The sequence below is a fragment of the Martes martes genome, assembly GCF_963455335.1.
Source record: "Martes martes genome assembly, chromosome: 1".
NCBI classification, from domain to species: Eukaryota; Metazoa; Chordata; class Mammalia; order Carnivora; family Mustelidae; genus Martes; species Martes martes.
In genome coordinates this window covers 7,926,769-7,952,272 of record NC_137888.1, presented here as the reverse complement: position 1 = coordinate 7,952,272, position 25,504 = coordinate 7,926,769, and the positions used below count along the sequence as shown (strand labels likewise).

The window sequence follows — 25,504 nt, the reverse complement described above, 5'->3', positions numbered from 1 at the left end:
GTCCAGAACAAATTCTGTAAGTGGAGGTATCCAAGTTTTCTGTTGTTGGCAGTTTTATGTCTTCTCTTCTGCCTTATCCCCTGGACTTCTGTAGGTCTGCATCATCTCATTTGGGGCCCAGGGCCACTAGATAAACACTGAGTCCAGAGATAGTAACCTAAGAAGGCAGGCTAGCTAATTCTATTTCCCCTTTCTAGCCTCTGTTCATATAACTTGCCTATTTCTTAGGAGCACAGGAAAGAAAATGAGATTGTTACTTCTCTTTCTCTCTTTTTTTAAAGATTTTATTTATTTATTTGACACAGAGAGAGAGATCACAAGTAGGCAGAGAGGCAGGCAGAGAGAGAGGAGGAAGCAGGCTCCCTGCTGAGCAGAGAGCCTGAGGTGGGGCTTGAGCCTGATGTGGGGCTTGGTCCCAAGACCCTGAGATTATGACCTGAGTCGAAGGCAGAGGTTTAACCCACTGAACCACCCAGGCACCCCGATATTGTTACTTTTGATTGGTTGCAATTGTAATTTCTTGTAAAATTTGAGTCCAGGAAATCTGAAGGCCATTGTGACCACTGAATTATCTCCTAGAAACCTAAGTCTGAAACCATGTCTGGCACTTAACTAGTTCCTGGGCCTTACTTTATTCAAGAAGATAGGAACTGCCTATTCTCCCTGGTTAGGGGATCAGATGAATAATGTTTGTAAATCATTTGATATTGTAAAGGATAATACATCTGTATGCTATGGATAGGAATATGTCAGTCAAGTTCTCTGTCTCTAGCACTAGGGATTTAGGAGTATAGAAGGATTTTATTTACCTAGGAGAGAATGTGATATCTAGTTACGTTTGCCAGGTGAATGCAGACAGTTCTCTCTTTGCTTAATATCTGTGTTGTGATTGTGAAAGAGAGTGTGTATGTGTAGGCATCTTTAATTGTGTTAAACGCTGTTTTAAACCTCTAGGGTTTTATACGAATTAGCTGCTGCCAGTACTGTAAAATAGAATTTCACATGAACTGTTGGAAGAAGTTGAAAACAACAACTTTTAATGATAAAATTGACAAGGTAAGTTCAGTTTGTCTGGATTTTGTAGTATGCTTAATTTATGTTAATTTTTTTCCCCTGAGACTCTTTAGGAAATGTTTTTAGTGAATATCAATTCTTTTCTGTGCATTCTAACCATAATTAAAAAGTTTTAAATTAAAACTTTAATGAAAAAGTAGAAAATCAGTTCTTGTATTTATTTTATACTGGGATAAGGGCAATAACCATAGAGGCCTTTAGTAAAATATTTAACCAGTTTTTATATGGGGAGTCTTATCAAAAATTAAAGTTTAAATGTGTGATGTTAGTGTTCTGATGTAGCATTAGGGTCTCACAGTTTTTACTTTCTACCAAATTTGATGTACTTTGTACTAAGAAATAAATTTGACAGTGCCACCGTTCATTGTGGTTTTTCTTAATTAGCAAGATAATGTTGATTACCATTAGGTAGATATTTTGTAATTTTGTAATCTTATTTGCATTCATTTGTTTCTGATTCCTATAAGCTATGGACTTTAAAAAAGAAAACGGTTTTCTTTTCTTTTTTTTTTTTTTAAAGATTTTATTTATTTATTTGACAGGCAGAGATCACAAGTAGGCAGAGAGGAAGGCAGAGAGAGAGGAGGAAGCAGGCTCCCTGGTGAGCAGAGAGCCTGATGTGGGGCTCGATGCGGGGCTCGATCCCAGGACCCTGGGATCACGACCTGAGCCAAAGGCAGAGGCTTTAACCCACTGAGCCACCCAGGCACCCCCGGTTTTCTTTTTTTTTAATGTGTTTATTTATTTATTTATCTTTATTATGATGTTCAATTAACCAGTATATAGTATATCATTAGTTAAGAAGACCATTTTCTACACTGTTTAGCTTCATGTAAGCCTGTTCTTGTTGGAGAGAAGAGTAAGGTGCTTGTGCTAGGTGTTTCTTAGCAAGAGGAATTATTCAACTTTAGGAATAAATTCTCACATTTTATGCATTTTCACATAGTTAACTGAAGATACAATGATATAACCAAATAATTGTTGCTGTTGAGTCATTTTTGCTGTGTCTTTGACATTAATTCAGTGTCTCTAGTTACACATGCACCCTTAGTGCTCTTAACCATTCCTGTGAGTTAAAACAGTCCCTGTAAATTAGTCACCTTACACTAGGATATACTGCAGTAATACATAACCTAAGTAAGTATATCTTGATTTATAATAAGAAATGTTCTTCTCTTGCTTACGTTAATCGTCCTAGAGTTCTGCAGCTGTGGGCCAGCAGCTCTTGTCTGTGTAGCTGTGTTCTTTGTTTCCAAATTGAGGTTGATGAGTGACCAGAACATGTTCCTGTAGGAGAGGGTAAAGAGCAATGGCCAGTCCATTCATTGTTTCTTAAAGCTTTTGCGTAGACATAGGGTACATTATGTCAGCTCACTCTGTAATGGCCGAAGCAAGTCACTTGGTCAGTCTTATAGCTGGGAGTATATTCCTTCTCCAAGGGAGGCTCCAAAAGTCAGAAGACAAGAAGCGGGGACTTTCAGTGCTTCCCTAAAGGAGGTTTTAGACATATCTTGACTGTTCCTGATGGTAAAAATTGTGTACATACATAAATTTATTCTGAGATATAGCACTTGTTTTTTTTAAATCAAATAGGATTTTCTACAAGGAATTTGTCTTACCCCTGACTGTGAAGGAATCATTTCTAAGATAATCATTTTCAGCAGTGGTGGTCAAGTTAAATGTGAAGTAAGTAATCTAATAGAAATATTACCAAATTGTTAACCAAAATGTTTATAACTTTAAAATATGATTTAGATTTGGGTAATTGTACAGTTTGGATCTTTGTTATCTAGGAGAAATGTTCCTCAATTTAAGAAAATATAAGAAATACTGGGATGTCAGAATGTATCTTTGCAATGAAGGATTCTCACATTCTTTCATTTCCTAAAAGAGGATACCTTTTACATTTTAGTTTCATGGTTTTTATTCTTTTTGATAATCTTGTTTTCTTAATCCCCAGTAAATTTTTGGGTATTAACCAGGGTGGAGTTACTAGGGAGGGGAGAGGGTATTTTGAAGGATTACCTTTCACTGCACTGTATGGGAGTATTAGGAGTGGGTTGTTCTAAAAGTATTTGTAGTTTATTTGATCTGGTTACTCTTAATATATATATATTTTTTGAGCTTCCTAAAGTATGTTTACTCTTTTGTTCCTCTTTTCAGTAAATTGTTTTGCTAAAATTTTCTGGGCTTTTGTCTGGGTCAGAACATCATCCCTGTTCTATATCAAATTGAACATTGGCTGTGTGTGCTTCTGAACTGATATTTATGGTTTTGTGCTTTATGTCCTGAGAGTATGAGACAAATTTTGGATATCTTTGTTTTATTTAAAGTTTGAACACAAGGTCATAAAAGAAAAGGTTCCTCCAAGACCTATTCTGAAGCAGAAATGTTCTAGGTAAGATTTTTTAACTATCAATCAGTAGTTTAATGATGTCTATTAGAATATACTTCTATTAATGCAGATTTCTAAGTTATGTTATTTTTTAAATTGGCTGTATATACTTATTCAAATAAGTGGTGTTTAAATGAATTTTATGGATATTTAAAACTTAAAGAGAATAAACCTATGGTTAAATACTAAAAGCTTGAATAAGTAGTATTATTTGGTGGTTCAATTTTTAAGTAAAATTATGACATTTGATGCTGTGAAATGACATGTTGATTAATAGCTTTGGCATTTAGATAAAATTTATATAGTTAGCTCTCAGTTGTTTAAACTTTAATTCCAAAAGCATTTTTCTTTTTTTATCTCTCTTCAGAAAACATTTTTGAACCAATGACTATTTCTCATCCTGAAAAATGCAATATACTGTAAAAAATATTCACTTCTATATATTATTGTTTAGATCAAATAATTCCAGTCCTTTTTTTTTTTCCTCCTTCTTTTTGGTCTTGCTTCTTGTCCTCCATTCCAAAAAGTGATTTTTTTCATCATTTATGACCAAGAAAAAACAAAAGAAAAGATGAACGGAATTATTTGTTGAAGAGAATTCATTGTAAACCATATCAACCAAATTCTGGTGTTGTGGGCCATTATTGCAATGTGAAAATGATATTTTACTGTATGATCTTTCTTAGAAATGAGTATACATATGTATTATCTTGCAGGATAATTCATACTATTTTTATTTACCCTAAGCAATAACTTACATATGGAAATAACATTTGTACAATGTGTGCATGCCACCTTTAATTATAAGTTACTCAGTCACTGAGTTCTTGCTTTCATGAAATAAGTACCCTAATTTTAATTGAACTTGTGTCAACAAGTTTTTTATATTAAAGAGAAGATGCAGGCCAAGTTCTATATTAAAAGGGAAACTTCGAGCTTTCTACTGGGAGGATGGTTTCTGTAATAGGCAGATAGTTGACTGAGTTTATAACAAAGGTGGATTATCACTAATTGTAAATTCTTATCAGCCTAGAGAAGCTAAGACTGAAAGAAGACAAAAAATTGAAGAGAAAGATCCAAAAAAAAGAAGCAAAAAAATTAGCACAAGAAAGAATGGAAGAGGACTTAAGAGAGAGTAATCCCCCCAAAACTGAAGAGCAGAAAGGTATGCTAAAAGTCAGGGGCATGATGCAAGTAATATCCTCTTGCTTAAAAGTATAAACACAGGGGCGCCTGGGTGGCTCAGTGGGTTAACGCCTCTGCATTCGGCTCAGGTCATGATTCCAGGGTCCTGGGATCGAGCCCCACATCGAGCCCCACATCGGGCTGTCTGCTCAGCAGGGAGCCTGCTCCCCCCTCCCCTCTCTGCCTGCCTCTCTGCCTACTTGTGATCTCTGTCAAATAAATAAATAAAATCTTTAAAAAAGAAAAGTATAAACACAAATATCCATCTCATTGGGGATTATATTAATTGTTACCGAATCAAAATTTAGATTTCAACTTGTATTTTATTTTATTTTATTTTTTTTTTTTAAATTTTTTTTATTTTAATAAACATATAATGTATTTTTATCCCCAGGGGTACAGGTCTGTGAATCGTCTGGTTTACACATTTCACAGCACTCATCATAGCACATACCCTCCCCAATGTCCATTTCCCCACCACCCTCTCCCATCCCCCTTCCCCCCCGCAACCCTCAGTCTGTTTCTTGAGATTGAGTCTTTTATGGTTTGTCTCCCTCCCAATCCCATCTTTTCATTTTTTCTTTTCCTACCTCCCCCCAAACCCCCCCACCTTGCATCTCCACTTCCTCATATCAAAGAGATCATATGATAGTTATATTTCTCCGATTGACTTATTTCGCTAAGCATGATACCCTCTAGTTCCATCCACGTCGTCGCAAATGGCAAGATTTCATGTCTTTTGATGGCTGCATAGTATTCCATTGTGTATATATACCACATCTTCTTTATCCATTCATCTGTTGATGGACATCTAGGCGCTTTCCACAGTTTGGCTATTGTGGACATTGCTGCTATAAACATTCGGGTGCACGTGCCCCTTCGGAGCACCACGTTTGTATCTTTAGGATATATACCCAGGAGTGCAATTGCTGGGTCGTAGGGTAGCTCTATTTTCAGTTTTTTGAGGAACCTCCACACTGTTTTCCAGAGTGGTTGCACCAGCTTGCATTCCCACCAACAGTGTAGGAGGGTTCCCCTCTCTCCGCATCCTCGCCAGCATCTGTCATTTCTTGACTTGTTAATTTTAGCCATTCTGACTGGTGTGAGGTGGTATCTCATTGTGGTTTTGATTTGTATTTCCCTGATGCCGAGTGATGTGGAGCATTTTTTCATGTGTCTGTTGGCCATCTGGATGTCTTCCTTGCAGAAATGTCTGTTCATGTCCTCTGCCCATTTCTTGACTGGATTATTTGTTCTTTGGGTATTGAGTTTGATAAGCTCTTTATAGATTTTGGATACGAGCCCTTTATCTGATATGTCGTTTGCAAATATCTTCTCCCATTCTGTCAGTTGTCTTTTGGTTTTGTTAACTGTTTCCTTTGCTGTGCAAAAGCTTTTGATCTTGATGAAATCCCAATAGTTCATTTTTGCCCTTGCTTCTGTTGCCTTTGGCGATGTTCCTAGGAAGAAGTTGCTGCGGTTGAGGTCAAAGAGGTTGCTGCCTGCATTGTCCTCAAGGATTTTGATAGATTCCTTTCGCACATTGAGGTCCTTCATCCACTTTGAGTCTATTTTCGTGTGTGGTGTAAGGAAATAGTCCAATTTCATTTTTCTGCATGTGGCTGTCCAATTTTCCCAGCACCATTTGTTGAAGAGGCTGTCTTTTTTCCATTGGATATTCTTTCCTGCTTTGTCGAAGATTAGTTGACCATAGAGTTGAGGGTCTATTTCTGGGCTCTCTATTCTGTTCCATTGGTCTATATGTCTGTTTTTGTGCCAGTACCATACTGTCTTGATGATGACAGCTTTGTAATAGAGCTTGAAGTCTGGAATTGTGATACCACCGACTTTGGCTTTCTTTTTCAATATTCCTTTGGCTATTCGAGGTCTTTTCTGGTTCCATATAAATTTTAGGATTATTTGTTCTATTTCTTTAAAAAAAATGGATGGGATTTTGATAGGGATTGCATTAAATGTGTAGATTGCTTTAGGTAAAATAGACATTTTCACAATATTTGTTCTTCCAATCCATGAGCATGGAATATTTTTCCATTTCTTTGTGTCTTCCTCAATTTCTTTCATGAGTACTTTATAGTTTTCTGAGTATAGATTCTTTGCCTCTTTGGTTAGATTTATTCCTAGGTATCTTATGGTCAACTTGTATTTTAGTACCACTACTTTATTGTGTTGCTCTGAGATGGGGAGAGGTTGGTGTAAAGAGCACTATATTTGGAAGCAGGACATACACAGGGATTCGAAATCCCCAGACGCAGGGATGGCAGTAAGCTAACGTGGGGCAAGATCTTTGTCCGCTTCCTCATCACTGCAGTGAAGATGGAAATAATAGCTGATGTGCATATTGCCTGTTTGATAGTGTTCTGTAAACTCCACTGTGCAGAGTTAGATTCTAAAACACTGAACATGAATTAGCTACTAATTATCTGAAATAATGCTGAGTTCAGATAAAGAAGCAGTTCATAAAAGATGCTTTTGGGATTACCTAACCCAGCCTTCTGTTTTATGTTTGTCTTGTTATTATTCCCTGATCACCGTGGGAATGTGATTATACTATACCTGTGAGCATATTTGCTTCCAGGTTTTTTTTTTTAATTAAGAGTTGTTTTTTTTAGTTGAAGAATAAAGGACATAACATTACGTGAGTTTAAGGTGTACAGCATGATGTATATATTGTATATTCGTATATATCGCAAAATGATCACCATAGTAAGTCCAGTTAACATCCATCACAGTGCATAGTTACAGAATTTGTTTTCTTATGACAGGAACTTTCATGATCCACCTTCAAGCTGCTTTGAAATATGCAGTACGCGGGGTGCCTGGGTGGCTCAGTGGGTTGGGGCCTCTGCCTTCGGCTCGGGTCGTGGTCCCAGAGTCCTGGGATCGAGCCCCGCGTCGGGCCCTCTGCTCAGCAGGGAGCCTGCTTCCCTTCCTCTCTCTCTGCCTGCCTCTATGCCTACTTGTGATCTCTGTCTGTCAAATAAATAGAATCTTAAGAAAAAAAAAAGAAATATGCAGTACAGTATTATTATTTATTATTTTTAAGTAGACTCCACACCTAGCTTGGCACCCAATGCAGGACTTGAACTCATGACCCTGAGATCAAGACCTGAGCTGAGATCAAGAGTCAGACCCTTAACCAACCAGCTGAGCCACCCAGGTGACCCACAATATAGTAGTATTAATTGTAGTCACTGTGCTGGACATTACATCCCCAGGGTACTTTCAGTTTTCAGTTGAAGTTATTCTTTCTCATTTTCTGTGACGGCTGTTACCAAAATGAAACACTTCCTCTTGTTTTTATTTTTTATTTAGTATTCCATTAATGTTTCACAAATCAGTCAAAATTATCTTTCCTACTATAGAAGTCTCCAGTGAATGTTTGTTTTTTTAATTTTGGACGCTTCAAGAGGCTAAATGGCAATCCATTAGGGAGATTCATGGGTTGGGAAGATGAACTTCTGAGAGATTTTCCAGCCTGGAGTTAACATCTCCATGGGGACCTATGGTTTAGGATCCAACAGTAAGATGAATACCATTAACAATAACTACCAAATATTAATTGAATTCATAAATAAATGACCCTTTCAACTCCAGAAAAAACCCTTTTGCAGTCTTTGTTTTTTTAAAAGATTTTATTTATTTATTTGAAACAGACACAGTGAGAGAGGGAACACATGCAAGGGGAGTGGGAGAGGGAGAAGCAGGCTTCCCGCTGAGCAGGGAGCCCAATGTGGGGCTTGATCCCAGGAGCCAGCGATCATGACCTGAGCGGAAGGCAGATGCTTAACGACAGAGCCACCCAGGCTCCCCAACCCTTTGCGTTCTTAATGATTAAATATAGTTACTAAATATAAAGTATAGGTAGTGATGAGGCTGGGTTAGGATTGTTCAACCTTATTTTACAAGAACTAAGTTTTTAAATGTTACATGAGTGATGTAGAGTGAAGGAGATAAGGTACTTTTGATATGTTTGATTTAATGTGAACTTTCATATGTTTCCAAAGGTATTGTTAAGTATATTCCAAATTTAAAATTTCTTGAGTTTACTTAAAACATGAAGAATCCCTCTGAACCATATTTTATATTATTATGTAATGCTATATTATTTCTCTTCTCAGTTTATATCTTTGCAGATTGGTCCGTTGCTCACTTTAACCACTTTTATTTATCCATAGAAACTGCAGACAACGTTCAGAGTTGCCAGTTCCTTGACGACAGAATTCTGCAGTGCATAAAGCAATATGCTGACAAGATAAAATCTGGCATTCTGAACACTTCCAAGCTTCTCAAAGAATTGCTTTCTTGGAAGGTTTTAAGCACAGAAGACTATACAACTTGTTTTTCTAGCAGAAATTTTCTAAATGAAGCAGTGGACTATGTCATTCGTCACTTGATTCAAGAAAAGAATAGAGTGAAGACCAGGATATTTCTGCATGTTTTGAGCGAGCTTAAAGAAGTGGAGCCAAAATTAGCCGCTTGGATCCAGAAACTTAACAGCTTTGGTATGCCACTGAGCTCTAGAGCTGCTGCTTAGTAGGAAGGGTGGACATCGGCCTCTGATCCCTTTTTCATTTTCTGTCATCATTTATGATTTTTTTTTAATGTAGGACTACAGATTTGTATGGTTAAAAATAGTATTCCCTTCCAACTCACAGTTTAGGTCATTTTATCGATAGGTTACAGTACACGTTCAAAAGGTGCAAACACAAAGTTTAGTCAGAAGATCCAGTCCTGTATTTTGCTGAACTATTTGTAAATGTTTAAACGAAGTGAATGCTAGGCAGGTTATGGGGTCAGTAGCGCCTCCTGGAGGTGACTGACTGAGTGTCCTCTGGGATCACGCAGTTCTAGTCAGATTCCTTAGGAAACTTAGAGGAAGAGAGAGCGGAACTAATTGCTTAGGATCACTGAAAGCAAATCTGTATCTTAGGATTGTGAGAAAAATACTCTGAGGTTGGATCACAGGATTTTAAAACTCTGCTGCTGTTCTTGATTTTCCTAATTTGGTGGAGGAAGACCCTCCTCTCCCCCGAAGTAGGCTCTTTGCCCAAGGCCATGGGGGGACTGCAGAAAGCAGCTGCAGCTAGAGTTGTGGTCGAACACTAGCTTGAGATTTCTCTGGGTACCTAACAGGGCACTGTTTGTCTTGGTGACTTTGGTGGTAACTGGCTTCAGAGAGTAAGTGATTCACTTGGCAGCTGTTGGATACAAGGCCAGTGGGAGCCACAGAGGAGCAGTCCATAGAGTGAGATGCCAGGCCTCTGCAGGTCACCCCCATCTGCTGGAATTTTTAGGGACATGGAGCCCTTAGAATTCTAGAGTTTCATAGAATATATTGATAAATTTCTGTCAGTAGAAACAAAGTAAGATAGCAGGAAGCTCGGCATAGTTGATAGCTAAGTGTTGCTGCTTTGAGCATAGGTCTGCATGGGTTTCTGGTCCCAGAATATTACTTGTAAGTGATAAGGTTGTCATTTGCATCTGTTAACAATCAAGTAAGTAAATTATGTTATTTTTCACTTTGTTCTGCTTTGGAAGATAGATTCAGGAGAAGGAAGCTTTCTGGTTATGCTTACGCAGGCAAGCATGCCCACCACCATTCTTTCAGTGTATGGTAGGTAGCATTTGAGCCTTCTAGCTCACTGACGGAAAGGTTAATGGGTCGTTTTGTTATAATTCACATTCATTCTGAAGATTAAAGACATTTTAATAAGTATATACACATTATTTAAATGCAGTTTTTATTTTAAAAAGCTCTAAAATGACTTCAGCCATGTTGATTAGTAAGGTTATACTATATCCCTGATGTAAAGCTCATATTTATTTATTAAAAGCAAGTAATTTCCAATTCCTGGAGTTTTATTTCCTTCTCCACAAAAAATATATACTGTAGGGTCACGTCATGTGTTTATTTAACATGAGAAGTCGGTTTATATGAGGGGTGTGGGGAGAGTAACATTTTAATCGTAGATGTGACCTCTTGCCTTCCCTTCAGTGAGCACATTTTTTCATGCAGCATGATGTCTGTAAGGTAACTGTTTCATTTGGAGGAAACCCATCCAGGGTAACTCTGACTCAGCAGTCCGCTTCATATGCTGACTGAGAAACTGTGGCTGACATAAGAGGCAAGTTGTGCTGTATTGGAGATTGGTGGGAAGATAGACCAGAACTGGTCTTTGCCTATTGGAGGCTGTGTTAGTAAGGGTAGGGGCTCATCATCCCTTCAGAACAGTGGTATGAGGTTGCAGCCACTTCTTTTTCTGATTGTTAGAAGGTGGAATAAAAGTGGGAATAGTGACCATCCTGATTTTTGGAGGAGGGTAAGGAGCCATTAATGGAGGTGTTGGAGGGGTGGTTTGTTTACCCCTTTCCTGTTTTAAAGGCACTTGCGAAGAATTTCCATATTATTGTTACTATAGAATATATGTAGAAAAGCACTAAAATCTTGCTAGTTTGTACTAATTAGGATAAAAATCATTTTGAATTATTAAAAAAGTTGTAATAGTTTTACAGGAATTTAATGCCTTGTTTTCATTGCTGAAGTCTAATAAAAATGACCATAGAAGCTTATAATATATGAACAATTCTGTAAGAAGGCTTTGGCCCACCTTATTTAACTAATAGATAAGAACTATTGTAATTAGCGTATCAGTGTTAAGTGGTATTCCTAAAATGCAAAGTAGCTTGAACAAGTTTGTATTCAAGCATGTGTTTTCACTGAAAATGTCAGCAAGCTATAACTGAACTGCTTTCAGAGATGTAAGATTGAATGCGATTTTATGGTAAATGATTTTTCCTTTTTCTGATTTGGGTTTTGTTTTTATTACAGGTTTAGATGCCACAGGACCTTTTTTTTCTCGTTACGGAGCATCTCTTAAGGAACTTGATTTTAGCATCATGACTTTTCTCTGGAATGAGAAATACGGTCATAAACTAGCCTCTATAGAAGGAAAGCAGCTTGATTACTTCTGTGAGCCAACAGCACTGAAGGAAGCGCGGTGTTTAATATGGCTGCTAGAAGAGCACAGAGACAAGTTCCCGGCGCTGCATAATGCTCTAGACGAGTTCTTTGACATAATGGGTGTGTGGGCTGAGTTTCAATGTATATTATATCTGGTCTGACAGGGAAAACAAATCTGTGAAGAACCTAGCTTATTTAATACTTGACAAAATAGAATTATTATGGTACAGCCTGCTTATTTGGGGAAGTAAGTGATGAAGAATAGTGATTTTTTTTTTTTTTGAGTGTCATGTTTTTACTCTGTTGAGCTAAGTGTTGTAGGGGTGCTCAGATGGGTGTGTTACACTGATAACATGCCTGCTCTTCTCATCTTAGATACATTGACAGTATCATGGCAAAGGTTGCATATTAAATGGACAGAATTTATCAGTGAATGGTTTAAATTGTAACCTTCAAGAAAACATCGCCCTGCAGAGGAGGTGATGTTTGCAGAATCTAGAAATAGCATAGCTGTTGTAGTGGGAAGAACTTAGAATGGGGAGTCAGGAAAGTAGGCAGTGGCCCAGCTTCTTCTCTCATTCAGTTCACTAAAAACCTTGTTTTTACCACTGCTTTAAGGCTCCTGCCCAAGCTGGATGTTAACTCAGAAATGCTTATGCTAGTTCCTGCCCTCAAGGACCTTATATTGTAGAAAAGGGAATGAGATGAATATACGAATAACTATAATGTGGACATAAGCTCAGTAAGAGAGGACCAGAAAGATGCTGGTGGTTGAAATGGAGGATCAGGCACTTGCGTTCTTCCTTGGGAAGATGAAGCCTTGGTGCAGGGCTCGAGTCGGAGCTGTGAACGTGGATGTAGTCAGACAGCTGGGCGTTGGACTTAAGAGACATGGGGTTGAGGGGAGTTGGGTCACCTGTTTGGGTAGCAGCATGGAGTCCAGTTGAGCAGAATAGGATGACTAATAGTTAATTCCTTAGCTTCTCTCGGATCTTAGTTTCTTTATCATTGAACGATAGGATTTGGAGCCTGTGGTCTGTATAGTCCCATTTTGCTTCAAAATTCTGATATTCTTAGATTCTAAATTGACTTGAACTTTTTTTTTTGGAAGATTTTATTTGACAGACTGAGATCTGAGATCTCAAGTAGGCAGATAAGTAAGCAGAGAAAGAGGAGGAAACAGGCTCCCCGCTAAGCAGAGAGCCCGATGCGGGGCTCAATCCCAGCACCCTGGGATCATGACCCAAGCTGAAGGCAGAGGCTTTAACCCACTGAGCCACCCAGGCACCCCTGATTTTAACTTCTTACCTTCGGTACAACATGTGTGTCTTATACCCCCTCCCCCACCTTTCCCTCCACATTCCTCAGCATATGCTTTACTGACTGTCAGGAGTTAGACTTTTAAATTTCATGCTTTTTTTTTTAAAGAGCACATTAAAAGATCTGGCCTTGTATAAAAGTATCATACATTATAAAGTTCATATGTAAAAGGAGCTAAAAAGCTTGCTTTTGGTGTGGTTCTTAGGAAGGAGCACATTCAAATATAGATGGCTTTGTGACTGGAGGCAGCATATTACTTGATAGCCTGCATTTATTGCCATTAGTTTGCTGCTACTGGTAATGAAATGCTGTTTGGTAATTGAGCTTATAAAACCTGATACTTGGATCACACAACAAAAATAACTAAAAAGGACACCCTCTTAGTGTGCACTTTTTTTTTTTTTTTTGGTACCCTAACGATGCAGTCCGTCTGGCTATGACTATTCCTCTGCTTTTAGTCAGAGTCAGAAGCCACCAGCCAAATGACTGGCCATCCCAACAGATTTTCTCCTCCAGTAGCTCTCCTTCTCACTTTTATCCCAGATAGTTTCAGTTTTATCTCATTTCATTTAAAGGGATGATTATATTTCTTAAAACTTTACAGAATCCACTGGTCTTGTAAATGAAAGTATTCAGTAATGTCACCAATGCTATGATAACTTGTTAGAATTCCAGCCTCTCTTGAACTCTGCATACTATTTTCCTGTTGTTATTTATTTGTAGACAGCTAAAAGGCTCCTTAAGAGCAGTGTGGCTGAACCCACTTATTATTATCCCTAGAGATGTATTTTTTCTAAATTATTCTTAGTAACATTGTTATATATCTTGTATCTAAGCAGGAAACCCTGAAATTAGTCTCACTTCTTCCTTTTTCCTATTACCCCATGTCTAGTTTGTCACCAGTTCCAGTAAGCTTTATCTTTGATCTGTCCTTCCTGTCCCTTTCCACTTCCTTACATCAGAGCCTTAGTAATTCTTTTCATGATTAGACCATCCTGGTAGCCTCCAAACTGGTCTCTATGCCTCTAGACCTTTCCACTCCAGATCTTCCGCTTTACATTGCCACTAGTGACTCTTCTAGAACATCTGATGGTGTAATGATTTTGTTAAACACTTGCTTCGTTTTGCCTACACATCATCTGTCTGGGTTTATCATTACTGTCCCCATCTGCCCTCTGTACATGCATCTCATTTCTTGAAGGTGTGCAAACCTTCCTTGTGCTTTCCTGCCTGTATCTTTCCTCAGGCATTTCCTCCAGCCATGTCCTACTCATTTGCTTGTTCAAGTCTCACTTTAATATTGCCTTCCCCCACCAAGCTCTCCCTGACCTCTTCTTGGGCCTTTATCCTTGAAAACTTTATTATTCCATTAGTTTTGTTTCCGTTGTATTTATTGAGGCACTTAGCACACTGGGTTACAGGTGTTTGCCTGTACAGGTGTTGCACAATACAACTTAGGACACAAGCTTATCTGTGGCAGGGACTATTTCTGCATTTCTGTATTCTCAGCACCTGGCATAGAGTTTAATCCCTAGAAAGTACTCAAATTGTGCTGAATTGAATTCACATTTTGTGGTTCTTTGTAGTTCGTTTCCTTTTAATGGGCCATTTTGCTCTTGGTTTCTAAACTAAATTTGTGTCAAAGCCAAATAAGGAGTAGAATGTAGTTGATGATAGTAGTATCTGGGGTGGTTCTCTTTAAGGCTTAATGTGTTGTTTGGCACTGCAAACTTTCATTTTCTCACAAATCATCGGTATTTTTCTACAGATAGCCGCTGCACTGTGTTAAGGAAACAAGACAGTGGTGATTTGCCGGTAAGTTACTTGATCCCTTTAAATGTAGTGTGCTAATTTGTGTTAGCCAAAGAAGAGAGGAGTACCCAAGCCAGTGTTTATTTACATCACAGTGGCATTCTAGAACCAAATCTGAAGGATTTCTGGCTGATGTATGCTCATTTATTAGAAAGTTAATACCAATCTTCCTCTTAGAGTGACAGTCAGAAAATTTAGGGGCTTAAATTAGACAGTGTCCATAAAGTTTTGCAACTAATAAATGTCAATTTCAGAAATAGAGAAGGAGTTGTTTAGTCTTCTCCTGGCATAAAAATGAAAAGCTATCTGTAATGATTAAAATTCTAATGTTTTGCACTGTAAGGAAAGTAAAGAGACTTTGTTTTGAATGACTCAAAACTGAGTTCAAGTTAAAATAATCCCAGAGTTTTTCTTAGTAGGTTGTGGGAGTTTTCAGAAAGAAAGATGGTTGTTTACTGAATTTTAGTATCAGGTCATCTGTACTTGAAATTTTGTCTTAATCTGCTGTTAAATACTGCCCAGGTAAGTATGGAAACACAGCTAACACACCATGGAAAGTTACATGTCTTCTAAGTCCACTGTGCCCCCAGGGTTTAGCCAGGTGTAGAGTGTCTGGTTTAGCTTAGTAAAAGGAATGTCATTAAAATGCTAGTAGCATATAACTGGAGTTACTCTAAAAGACTGATTAATTGCTTAGAATAACATAAACCTTCTTACAAATGAGTAAAATGTTGGGGCAGTTTTAGTCATAGTCCTCATTGAGCTTTCTCTTATTTTCTGTTATAGATCATAACACTAGTGCTAACATACTAAATGTTATTTTTGTTCAGTATTTTTGTTATTTTATATATATTCAAGAGGCTAAAACCCTATGATATCTTTATTGTGAGCTTCGTAATTCTGTTATTTGAGTTTTCATTGTTTTTTTCCTCCCATTTTTCCAGTTTAATTCTTCCAAGATAAAAAATAAAGGCAAGAAAAAGAAGCCAAAAGATTCAAAGGTATATTTTCTGTATCAATTCTTGTATAAAATAATTGAATATATAAATTAGAATTAACCAATTTGGGGGAATATTTTGAAGCATTTTGTAGAGGAAGACTTTTTTTTTTAAAGATTTAATCTAAAATTCATGCCAAGCCCATGACATAAATAGGGTGCTGTTTATCTTATGGTGGGTTCTCCTTGGCTGTCGTATATGTGGGGGGCTCAGGGGGACAGGAGTTGAGACAGGGAACAAATATTAGGGGAAGATGAGAGCAGCTGTTTGTAAGTTCCACTAAAACTTGCCTTTTCAAAAAAAAAAAAAAAAAAGGGAGGGGCACCTGGGTGGCCCAGTTGTTGGGTGTCTGCCTTTGGCTCAGGTCATGATCCCAGGGTCCTGGGATCGGGCCCCTCATCGGGCTCCCTGCTTGGTGGGAGGCCTGCTTCTCCCTCACTCTTTGCAGCTCCCCTGCTTGTGTTCCCTCTCTCTCTGGGTCTCTCTCTGTCAAATAAATAAATAAGACTCTTTTAAAAAAAAACAAACTTTTTATCTTTGACTTAAAATTTTTTCAGATCATTGAAAACTACCTGAATGTTAATTTGGGCTCATTTATGGCTGTTGTAACTTTTATTATTATGTGTTCCTGTACACAAGAAAAATTTAATTAAGTCATATATTGGCAGTTTGCATGCTTATTTATATAAACATTCAGTTTTAATACTAATTTTTTAATAGAATTCTGAGGTGGAAAATCATTTTCATTTTTCTTTTAAACCAGCCTATGTTAGTGGGGTCTGGAACAGCTTCAGTAACAACAAATAATGAGACTGTCACTTCAGGTGAAGACCATAAGTAAGTACAATTAAAATTTTTTGCTTCATTTTAATTCAAATGTTCTGACTTAGCAAGTCATGTTAATTTAACGTAGATTAAACTTGTGTTTTATTTCCCTAACTTCACCGTCTAAAGATGTTAGGACAACCTAGTGTGATCCATCTTGGTTGAATTAATGGTGTGGCTTGTCTGCATTAAGAATTCATACAAACTACATTAAAACCACTGGGCTAATGAAATTCATTAGATCAGTTTGGGAAATTACTGTGTGTAAGATACTGTGGGAAAATCCTAGAAAACAGTCCTTAAAATGTTCAGTGAAAAAAATGTCCTATTGATAATCAGTAGCATATTTGCTATAGAGGAGAGAGGCAGATGTTTCAGAAGCTCTACATGATGTTGTGGTTTAACCTTAGATGTGAGCAGTTTTCATTTGTGTCTGGTTGTTGAAACTGAGTTTTCAGGAAACGAACAGACATATGAAGAAATAAAAGTAGTGAGAAGCAGTGACCTTTTTATGTCATTCCTTTAGGGACTAGAAACCCACATTTTTTTTTTTCACATTTCTTAAGGGAGTTGTCAAAACAGCTGCTTTTCCGCAGTCATTTTCATGGATTCTTTAAATGGAAGAATTATTTTATTTTTTTATTTTTTTATTTTTAAATTTATTTATTTATTTGACAGAGAGATCACAAGTAGGCAGAGAGCCAGGGAGAGAGAGAGGGGGAAGCAGGCTCCCCGCTGAGCAGAGAGCCCGATGCGGGGCTCGATCCCAGGACCCTGAGATCACGACCCGAGCCGAAGGCAGAGGCTTTAACCCACTGAGCCACCCAGGCGCCCCAAAATGGAAGAATTATTTTAAATTAAAATAGTAGTAGCCTATACTTAGATAACACTTATGTACCAGGTACTGTTCCATTGGCTTTACATATATAAACTCAATGAATCCACTCTTCCACCCTGAGAGCTAAGTACTGTTACTATGTCCATTTTACAGATAAGGAGACCCGTCATGCACAGTATAGTTGAATGGTACAGTTGAGTGATGTGCCCAAGAACCTGAAGCTTGTAAATAAAAGAGCCAAGGAATTAAAGCCATTAAAACCTGGTTTTAGAATTCACACTGAAACTACTGCATCTTTTTAGAGTGCTAGAATCTTATGTTTTAGAAAAAGAATCTTCTTATTAAGTATCTCAATCTCATTTTGACTTAATAGCAGTTATAATCTTTCATTTTTCTCTTTAGCAAGTTACAATTAATGTAACAGTATACTTTTAAAAATGGGAGTCTCAAAAAATTTGCTCTTGGGACCAGGGCTGGTACTTAATTAAAAGTGCTTACTCAGCTGTTAGGCATATATATGTATTTGCGGAAGGGTAACTTTTCCACATTGAATTCTCTGGTAGTGTTTTTTTTTTGCATTGTAAAATTTGAATTATACATTTTATATTATAAATTTTAAATTATATAAAATTTGAATATTATCTGGGTAACCTCACAAGTTTATGATTCACAAAATTGTTTTTTTATCTGCAGACGCAATTCAAACCCTGCAGGCCCATTTGTGGTACCTGACCACCTTCGGCAAGATGTAGAAGAATTTGAAGCTATCTATGAGCAGCACAGTAGTGAATATGTTGTCCGTAATAAGAAGCTGTGGGACATTAACCCAAAACAAAAATGTTCAACTCTGTATGAGTAAGTAGTTTAACATTCCTGCAAAAATTATTTTATACTGAGGCTGCCAGTTAAAGATCTCAAGTTGTTTGATTTGTGTCCATTGTGCTTATTAAAGGAATCATTTACTGGCTCACAAACCTAGGGAAGAAAAGTACTTTTACAGCTTTTGTCAGGTATTACACAGAGTTAACTGAGTGTTTTTAACTATTAAATTTAGAATCCTAGTAATTACTAGTTTTTGTCATTTTGAGCTGCTTATTAATATAGATATTTTCTATTTCTAAGACTGATCTGGTATATGCTGATAGGACCTAAAGAGTTTCCAGCCGTAATTATTTTTTTAAGATACATTTATTTATTTGAGAGAGAAAGAGATGTATACACACATGTGCATGGATGGGGGTGCAAAGGGAGAAAATCTTCAGGCTGAGCGTGGAACTCCGCACTGGGCTTGCTCTCCTGACCCGTGAGATCATGACCTGAGGTGAAACCAAGAGTCGGACACCTAACTGATTCAGGTCCCCCCAGGAGCCCCCCGGCCATAATTTTCTATCATGAATTCCAAGGCGTACAGTTCTCCTCCGTTATCCTTAGTTTCGCTTTCCAAGGTTTCTCTTACCTCCATCAGTCGTGCTCTAGAAGCCGATGGTCCTTCTTCTGACGTATTGTCAGAAGGTCAGTTGTAGCCTAACATTGCATCACAGTGCCTACATCACTCACTTCACTTCATCTTGTCATGTAGACATTTTATCATCCCCCATCATCACAAGAAGGGTGAGTACAGTGCGATAAGATATTTTGATAGACCACATTCACATAACTTTCATTACAGTATATTATTGTAACTGTTCTATTTTATTGTTAGTGCTATGAATTTTTTATTGTACCTAATTTATAACTTAAACTTTATCATAGGTATGTATGTGTAGGAACAAAACAGTATAAATAGGATTCAGTACTATATGTTGTTTCAGGCATCCCTGGTAGTTTTGGAACATATCTCTCTTGGATAAGGGTGGAGTTACACATTTGACAAGGAGTAGTATGATCAGTTGCTCTTACTGTTCCTTTGTTGGTGGATGTGGATGTTTAGCATCTCATAAGTCCAGTGACAAGTTAATACGTCTGAGTGGGGTGGATAAAATAATGGAGTAAAGAGTTCAGGAAAATCTAGGAAGCAATTAACTGTTTAGAGCTTGCTATTAAGGCATTGCTACCTTCCTTAAGAAGAGAAATTGAGGGGCGCCTACGTCGCTCAGTTGGTTAAGCATCTGCCATCAACTCAGGTCCTGATCTCAGGGTCCTGGGATCAGGCTCCAACATCAAGCCCCATGTCGGGCTCCCTGCTCAGCAGGAGCCTGCTTCTCTCTCTCCAGCTCTGCCCTTTGACCTGCTTATGCTCTCTGTCTCAAATAAATAAAATCTTAAAAAAAAAAAAGAAAAGAAATTGAGGGCTAAGACCTGAATAAAAAACTAATTTAAGAGCTAAGTATTCTCTCAGAAAACCTGTCACTCATCCATGATTTAGTCATTCCTCCGATTTTCCCCAGCTGCATTATTTCTGTTCAGTCTAGTTATGCTCGTAGATCCCTCTTCACGGTTTTTCTTTAGAGTTGAAATGCTGAACAAGTCATATTTCCAGAGAAATCTCTTGGATGACCGTATGGAAACAGCTCTACAACTACACTAGTTATTTGTTAAAATATGGTAGGCTTTGCTTCAGGCATCCAGAACTGAAGCTAAACTGTTATTCTGAGGACCTTGCTTCTTAAAGATTTATTACTGTTATAAGTGGGAGGAGTTAAACAACTTAAGGAAAAAAAATAGGCTGATTTGTATTTTGAGATAGAACTTAAAGTCATGAAGTTGTAGGAAGTTACACCTCAAAACAGTTGTTTCTTTGAATTTTCAAAAGTAGACATATGATGATGGGCTTAAGAATGTTTTTTTCTCAGGGGCTCCTGGCTGGCTCAATCAGAGGAGCATATGCCTCTTGATCTCGAGATTGTGAGTTCAAGTCCCATACTTGGTGTAGAGATTACTTAAGTGGATAAACAAAAACTTTAAAAAGAAAAAAATATATATTTCTTTTAGGAGCCAGTGGATAAAAAGAAAGAAAAATGAAACTACTACAATTTTCTTTATGATAAGAATGTAGAGAAAAAAATATTAGACAGGGAATCAAGAACATTGGGATAACTGCTTTAACTTCATCTTCAGTATTTCACCGTGAAGTAGGGGATTAGAAAGATTGGTGTTTAATTGACCTAATGCCCTTCTAGTTCTAATATTTTATGATTTTAGATAATTGAAGCAAATTAAATTTCAATGGATAGTATTCTGCACTTAGCTTTTCCTAACACCTCATCAGTGGTGTTAATTAGTTGGCCAGCGTTTATTAACCACTTTGAGTTAAGCACTGTGGAAGATTGCAGAAAAAGTAGAAGATACGGTCCTTTCATGCAGCTTGCAAATAGCAGGAGAGCTGAATTGATCATTGGTCAGGTAACAGTGTACTGCAAATAAAATTACTCTGAAATAAGAATCATGAGCTTGTATAAAACAGTGATTTTTTTCAGAGGACCACACCTAGAATACCAGGGTGGAGGTGCCTTCAGAAATGTTTTCTCCATCCTTATCTGTTGCCACTGTGCAGGCAGTGATGGTAATAGTGCTGTAGGATGATCCACCATGACCATTTCAGATGCTAATGGTCATCATCCAGTTATGAAATTATATGTGCATATATATATAACTATTAATATCTCTGGCATAATTAGCTTTTTTTTTTTTTAAACTCGTGTCACATGCAGTGTTTCTCGTTTTTGTCTCTGGTCCTGAAGTGCAGAGTCTGAGACTTTGAGTGAGAACAGGCCATGATGAGAGAGATGAATCTTGTGTAACTTGTCAGAAGCTGAGTCAACTCCATCATTTCAGTTGTTATCTAACATCTTTCCTTAGAGCTTTGGCCTCTGTCTTGTCTGCTAAATAGCCACACCAGTACCACTATTAAGTGTGCATTGATGGGTGGATTATTAAGAAATCATATTTATGCTATTTTGGACCTACTGTTTATCTTACAGAGATGATTTTTCAAGGCTAGTAAGATGTATAAATAGAATTAAATTAATTTTGTGTTGCATTTCAAATAATAGTTGCTATAAAAATTTTATTCACAATATGGTTATAATACTGTTTTCCTTTGGGCTAGGGACCCGTCTTAAATTAAATTTCGTTCTACTCCAGTGTGAAAAATTCATTGCTTCTTAGCCAGTGGAAAAAACATGGAGGCTCTATTTCTTTGAAAACATTTTTTTCTGATTGTAAAAATAATAATATAAATTACCATGGATTTTTTTTAAATAAAGGAAAAACAAAAATTATGAATAATTCTATTACCCAGATACAACCACAGTTAATTTTTGGTGTATATTCTTTCAGGCTTTTAAAATGTATTTTGTAAAACATAGGTTTTAAAATTTATAAACTGTGATTTTACTATAATTCAGCTTTGTCATAACCTTTTTCACTCAAAATGCATAGTGAGGATTTTTTCATATCCTTGACTATTCAAGAACATGACTTTTATTAGTTGCTTGATAATATTCAGCAGATCTGCATTGGCATTTACCTTGCTAGCTATTGAAAAGCTCATTGTCAAATTCCTTTGAGTGGTTTCCTTGCATGTAGTCTCTGTTTTTTAGTTATGCCATTTTGTATTTAAGTGTTTTAATCCAGGTGGAAAATCTTTGTTTTTTCAATGATTCTCTTTAGTATTCCTCATGGAGAGCAGAGAGTAAATACACATACACCATTCGTGACCTAATGGAAAGGTATCTCTCTTTAGAGAGATGGTAGAGCCGAAGTTCTACCATTCAGCCAAAACCCTCAACAAGAGGATTCTCCTTCAGACTCCTCTGCTTTTAGAGATTTCTCATTAAAAATGAAGTTTGAGGGGTGCCTGGGTGGCTCAGTGGGTTAAAGCCTCTGCCTTTGGCTCAGGTCATGATCTCAGGGTCCTGGGATCGAGCCCCACATCGGGCTTTCTGCTCAGCAGGGAGCCTGCTTCCTCCTATCTCTCTGCCTGCCTCTCTGCCTACTTGTGATCTCTGTCTGTCAAATAAATAAATAAAATCTTTAAAAAAATTTTTTTTTAAAAAAATGAAGTTTGAGGGGCCCCGGGTGGCTCAGTTGGTTAAGCAACCGACTCTTGATTTCAGCTCAGGCTATGATCTCAGAGTCCTGGGACTGAGCCTCTTGTCGGTGGGGAGTCTGCTTGAAGATTTCTCTCCCTCTCCTTCTGCCCCTCCCCTCACCTGCACTCTTGCACACACGTGCACTCTCGCTTTTTAAAATAAATAAAATCATTTTTAAAAAATAAAGTTTGATGGGAATCTTAAAGTGAAAACAAATCTAATCTGTTACCTTGCAAAACAGTATGTGTATTGGGTAGTTTCAGTTGTAGAGATTATCCAAAGGGGAAAATAGTCATCAAAAAACACTAAGTAGGGGCACCTGGGTGGCTCAGTGGGTTAAAGCCTCTGCCTTTGGCTCAGGTCATGGTCTCAGTGTCCTGGGATCGAGCCCCACATCGGGCTCTCTGCTTAGTAGGGAGCCTGCTTCCTCCTCTCTCCCTGCCTGCCTCTCTGCCTACTTGTAATCTCTGTCAATTAAATAAATAAAATCTTTAAAAAAACAAGAGTATTTGAAGTAGCATTGCTGACAAAAAGTAGTGGCCTTTGGTCTTCAGCCGTCAGAGTATCAGTTGCTTTGAGTAGATGTTAATCATTTGCAAAAATAGTCCTATGCCTTTATCTCGAGCAGCATCTGTACATAAAGTGGTTTCTTTTGCTTCAAAGAAGTGGTGTTTTTACCTTCCAAAAAAATAAGTTGTCTTTCTGGTTAGCATTAGTTTCCTAAGAAAGTCCCTTTGGAGATTTTTGCTCTTGAAAAAGCAAATCTTTTTGGTGATGTGTGTTATGTGTCTTTCTTGCTAGTTAATGCCACTGTTACAGACTGAAGACCAAATCCAAACGGAAGAGTAAGGCTCTTTGAGGCTGACCCCAGAATGGGGAAAAAAGTAGCCCCAGAACTGAAGGGAGTCCCAATCCAGAACTGGAGCTAGATTAAGGGGTCACCCCATTAGTGTGTCCAATCTTATTGGTTTATTGATCAGACAGAATTAATTTCAGTACCTCTAAATCATTGTCTGTTCTTAAACAGAAAAATGTTAAGATTACTATATGCAAATTACTATATGCAAATATATATTGCATATATTACTATATGCAAATTCCATAGGATCTTATGGAATCTTATCTCATTTGACATTCTTATATAATAAATTTGCTTTTCATTACTTTTAAAATAGATTGTGTAACTATATAATTGAAATTTATAAAGTAACTTTTTAATCTTTTTGGTTTTCAAAAAAATCTTTAAGGATTATTTTCCAAGGGGTAAACAATATTTTGCTTTTAGAGTATCATTGATTGCAGTTAGCTTTTGTCAGATTTAATATGAATGTAATATGTTTGTTGGGGAGCTGTTGAGATCATTCAGAACTGAAATAGTATTTTGCTTTGGGAGAATTTTGGGAAAAATACTTTTTTCAAATGAACCTGTATAAGTACTTCCTTATAACATGTAAACATAACTTTTTCCAAGTTATTTCTCTCAGTTGTTGGAGGAGCATGGTCCATTGGACATGAGTAATAAAATGTTCTCTGAAGAATATGAATTCTTCCCAGAAGAAACTCGACAGATACTAGAAAAAGCTGGAGGCTTGAAGTCTTTTCTCCTGGGATGTCCTCGTTTTGTTGTGATTGACAACTGTATTGCACTGAAGAAAGTTGCATTGCGGCTCAAGAAAAAGAGAAAGAAGAAAAACATTAAGACAAAAGTGGAAGAAATTTCAAAAACAGGGGAGTATTTACGAGTCAAACTACCACTGAATCCATCTGCTAGGGAATTTAAACCAGATATAAAATCTAAACCAGTGTCTGATTTATCTTCAGCAGCAGCTTCTGAGGATGTGAAGCCCAAACCTATAGCTGCAAATTCTCCCAAACCAACCTGTGAGGCTGTGAAGCCGAAACCAGTGTCTGATAATTCTTCTAGATCAGTTTCTGAGGATGAGAAGGCCAAAGAGATCTCTTCTGATTCTCCCAAACCAGTGTCCGAGGATGCAGGTCACAAGCGAGTATCCTCTCATTCTCCCAAACTAGCTTCTGAGGATGTGAAACCAGCCTACTGGACTCAAGCCCATTTGGTCACAGGATACTGTACATATCTCCCCTTTCGGGGGTTTGGCATTACCCAGACACCACCAACATGTATAAATGTGTTACCGAGTTTGCCCCAGTACACTAACATTTACACACCCCTGGCCAACATTTCTTCTGAGTATCAGCTGCAAAGATCGGTGCAAGTGGTGCCATCTTTTGTAGCCAATGACAGACCACATGAAAGCGCTGCTGTATATTTTGAGGGTCATCATCTGAACGCTGAGAATGCCCGTGGTAAGCAGATTGCCCCTAAAACACAGATCCCTCAGAACTCTTTGGAAGTATCAGTAAAGACACAGCGTAGCACAGATAGTGCTGATACAGCCTTTAGTGAGTCTAACAGATATGATGGTCACTATGGAAATGCTGCCAACAAGCGGGAAGTAAATCCAGACACTACCGATGAAGTAACAAATATTCCACGTACGCAAGTGGTTGCCATACAGGTAAGACTTAAATAGAAAAAAGTTATCTTAATACTGAAGTTAAATTTTCCTTCTCATCTTTCACTGCCATTATATTTACTAAAATTCTTTTAAACAATTGACTTTATAATGGTTATGAAATCTTTTGCCTGGAAATGTTTTAAAAATACGAACCCCTTTGTAGGGCACGATGGGTAATGCAGAAATAATTTTTGGGTCTAGTAAATAATACACTTCTTTCCTAACCAAGTTTTATACCAGCTGAGAAATAAGATAGAGGGATCAGCAGATGGAGCCAAAACATCACTTTAATAATTAATAATGGCACCATAAGGATGATGTTGTTTGTTTCCATAGCGCTTACATCTCCTAACATTGAAGCCCAACATTGAACATCCGCTCACCCATCCAGTCATAGTAGTGCTGGACCCAGGAAGCCTCCTATCTTGGGATGCTTGCCCCACAAGACCTACTGCATGGAGAACTAAGGGAAATGTGCTTTTTGCACAGGCAGCCCAAAAAAGCA

At 37.6% G+C, this 25,504-nt stretch overlaps 1 protein-coding gene across 1 annotated transcript in view; it reads left to right on the top strand.

The window, feature by feature from the left end:
• TTC3 (tetratricopeptide repeat domain 3) overlaps positions 1 to 25,504 on the top strand; it is a 132,483-nt gene that overhangs the window by 67,803 nt on the left and 39,176 nt on the right. The window contains exons 22-32 of the mRNA XM_080826135.1: positions 955 to 1,056; positions 2,668 to 2,760; positions 3,408 to 3,472; positions 4,498 to 4,634; positions 8,851 to 9,177; positions 11,505 to 11,756; positions 14,725 to 14,771; positions 15,713 to 15,769; positions 16,530 to 16,603; positions 18,123 to 18,284; positions 23,934 to 24,999. Of these exons, the coding sequence (XP_080682261.1) occupies positions 955 to 1,056; positions 2,668 to 2,760; positions 3,408 to 3,472; positions 4,498 to 4,634; positions 8,851 to 9,177; positions 11,505 to 11,756; positions 14,725 to 14,771; positions 15,713 to 15,769; positions 16,530 to 16,603; positions 18,123 to 18,284; positions 23,934 to 24,999 (2,382 nt within the window). The remainder of the gene's footprint in view (positions 1 to 954; positions 1,057 to 2,667; positions 2,761 to 3,407; positions 3,473 to 4,497; positions 4,635 to 8,850; positions 9,178 to 11,504; positions 11,757 to 14,724; positions 14,772 to 15,712; positions 15,770 to 16,529; positions 16,604 to 18,122; positions 18,285 to 23,933; positions 25,000 to 25,504) is intronic.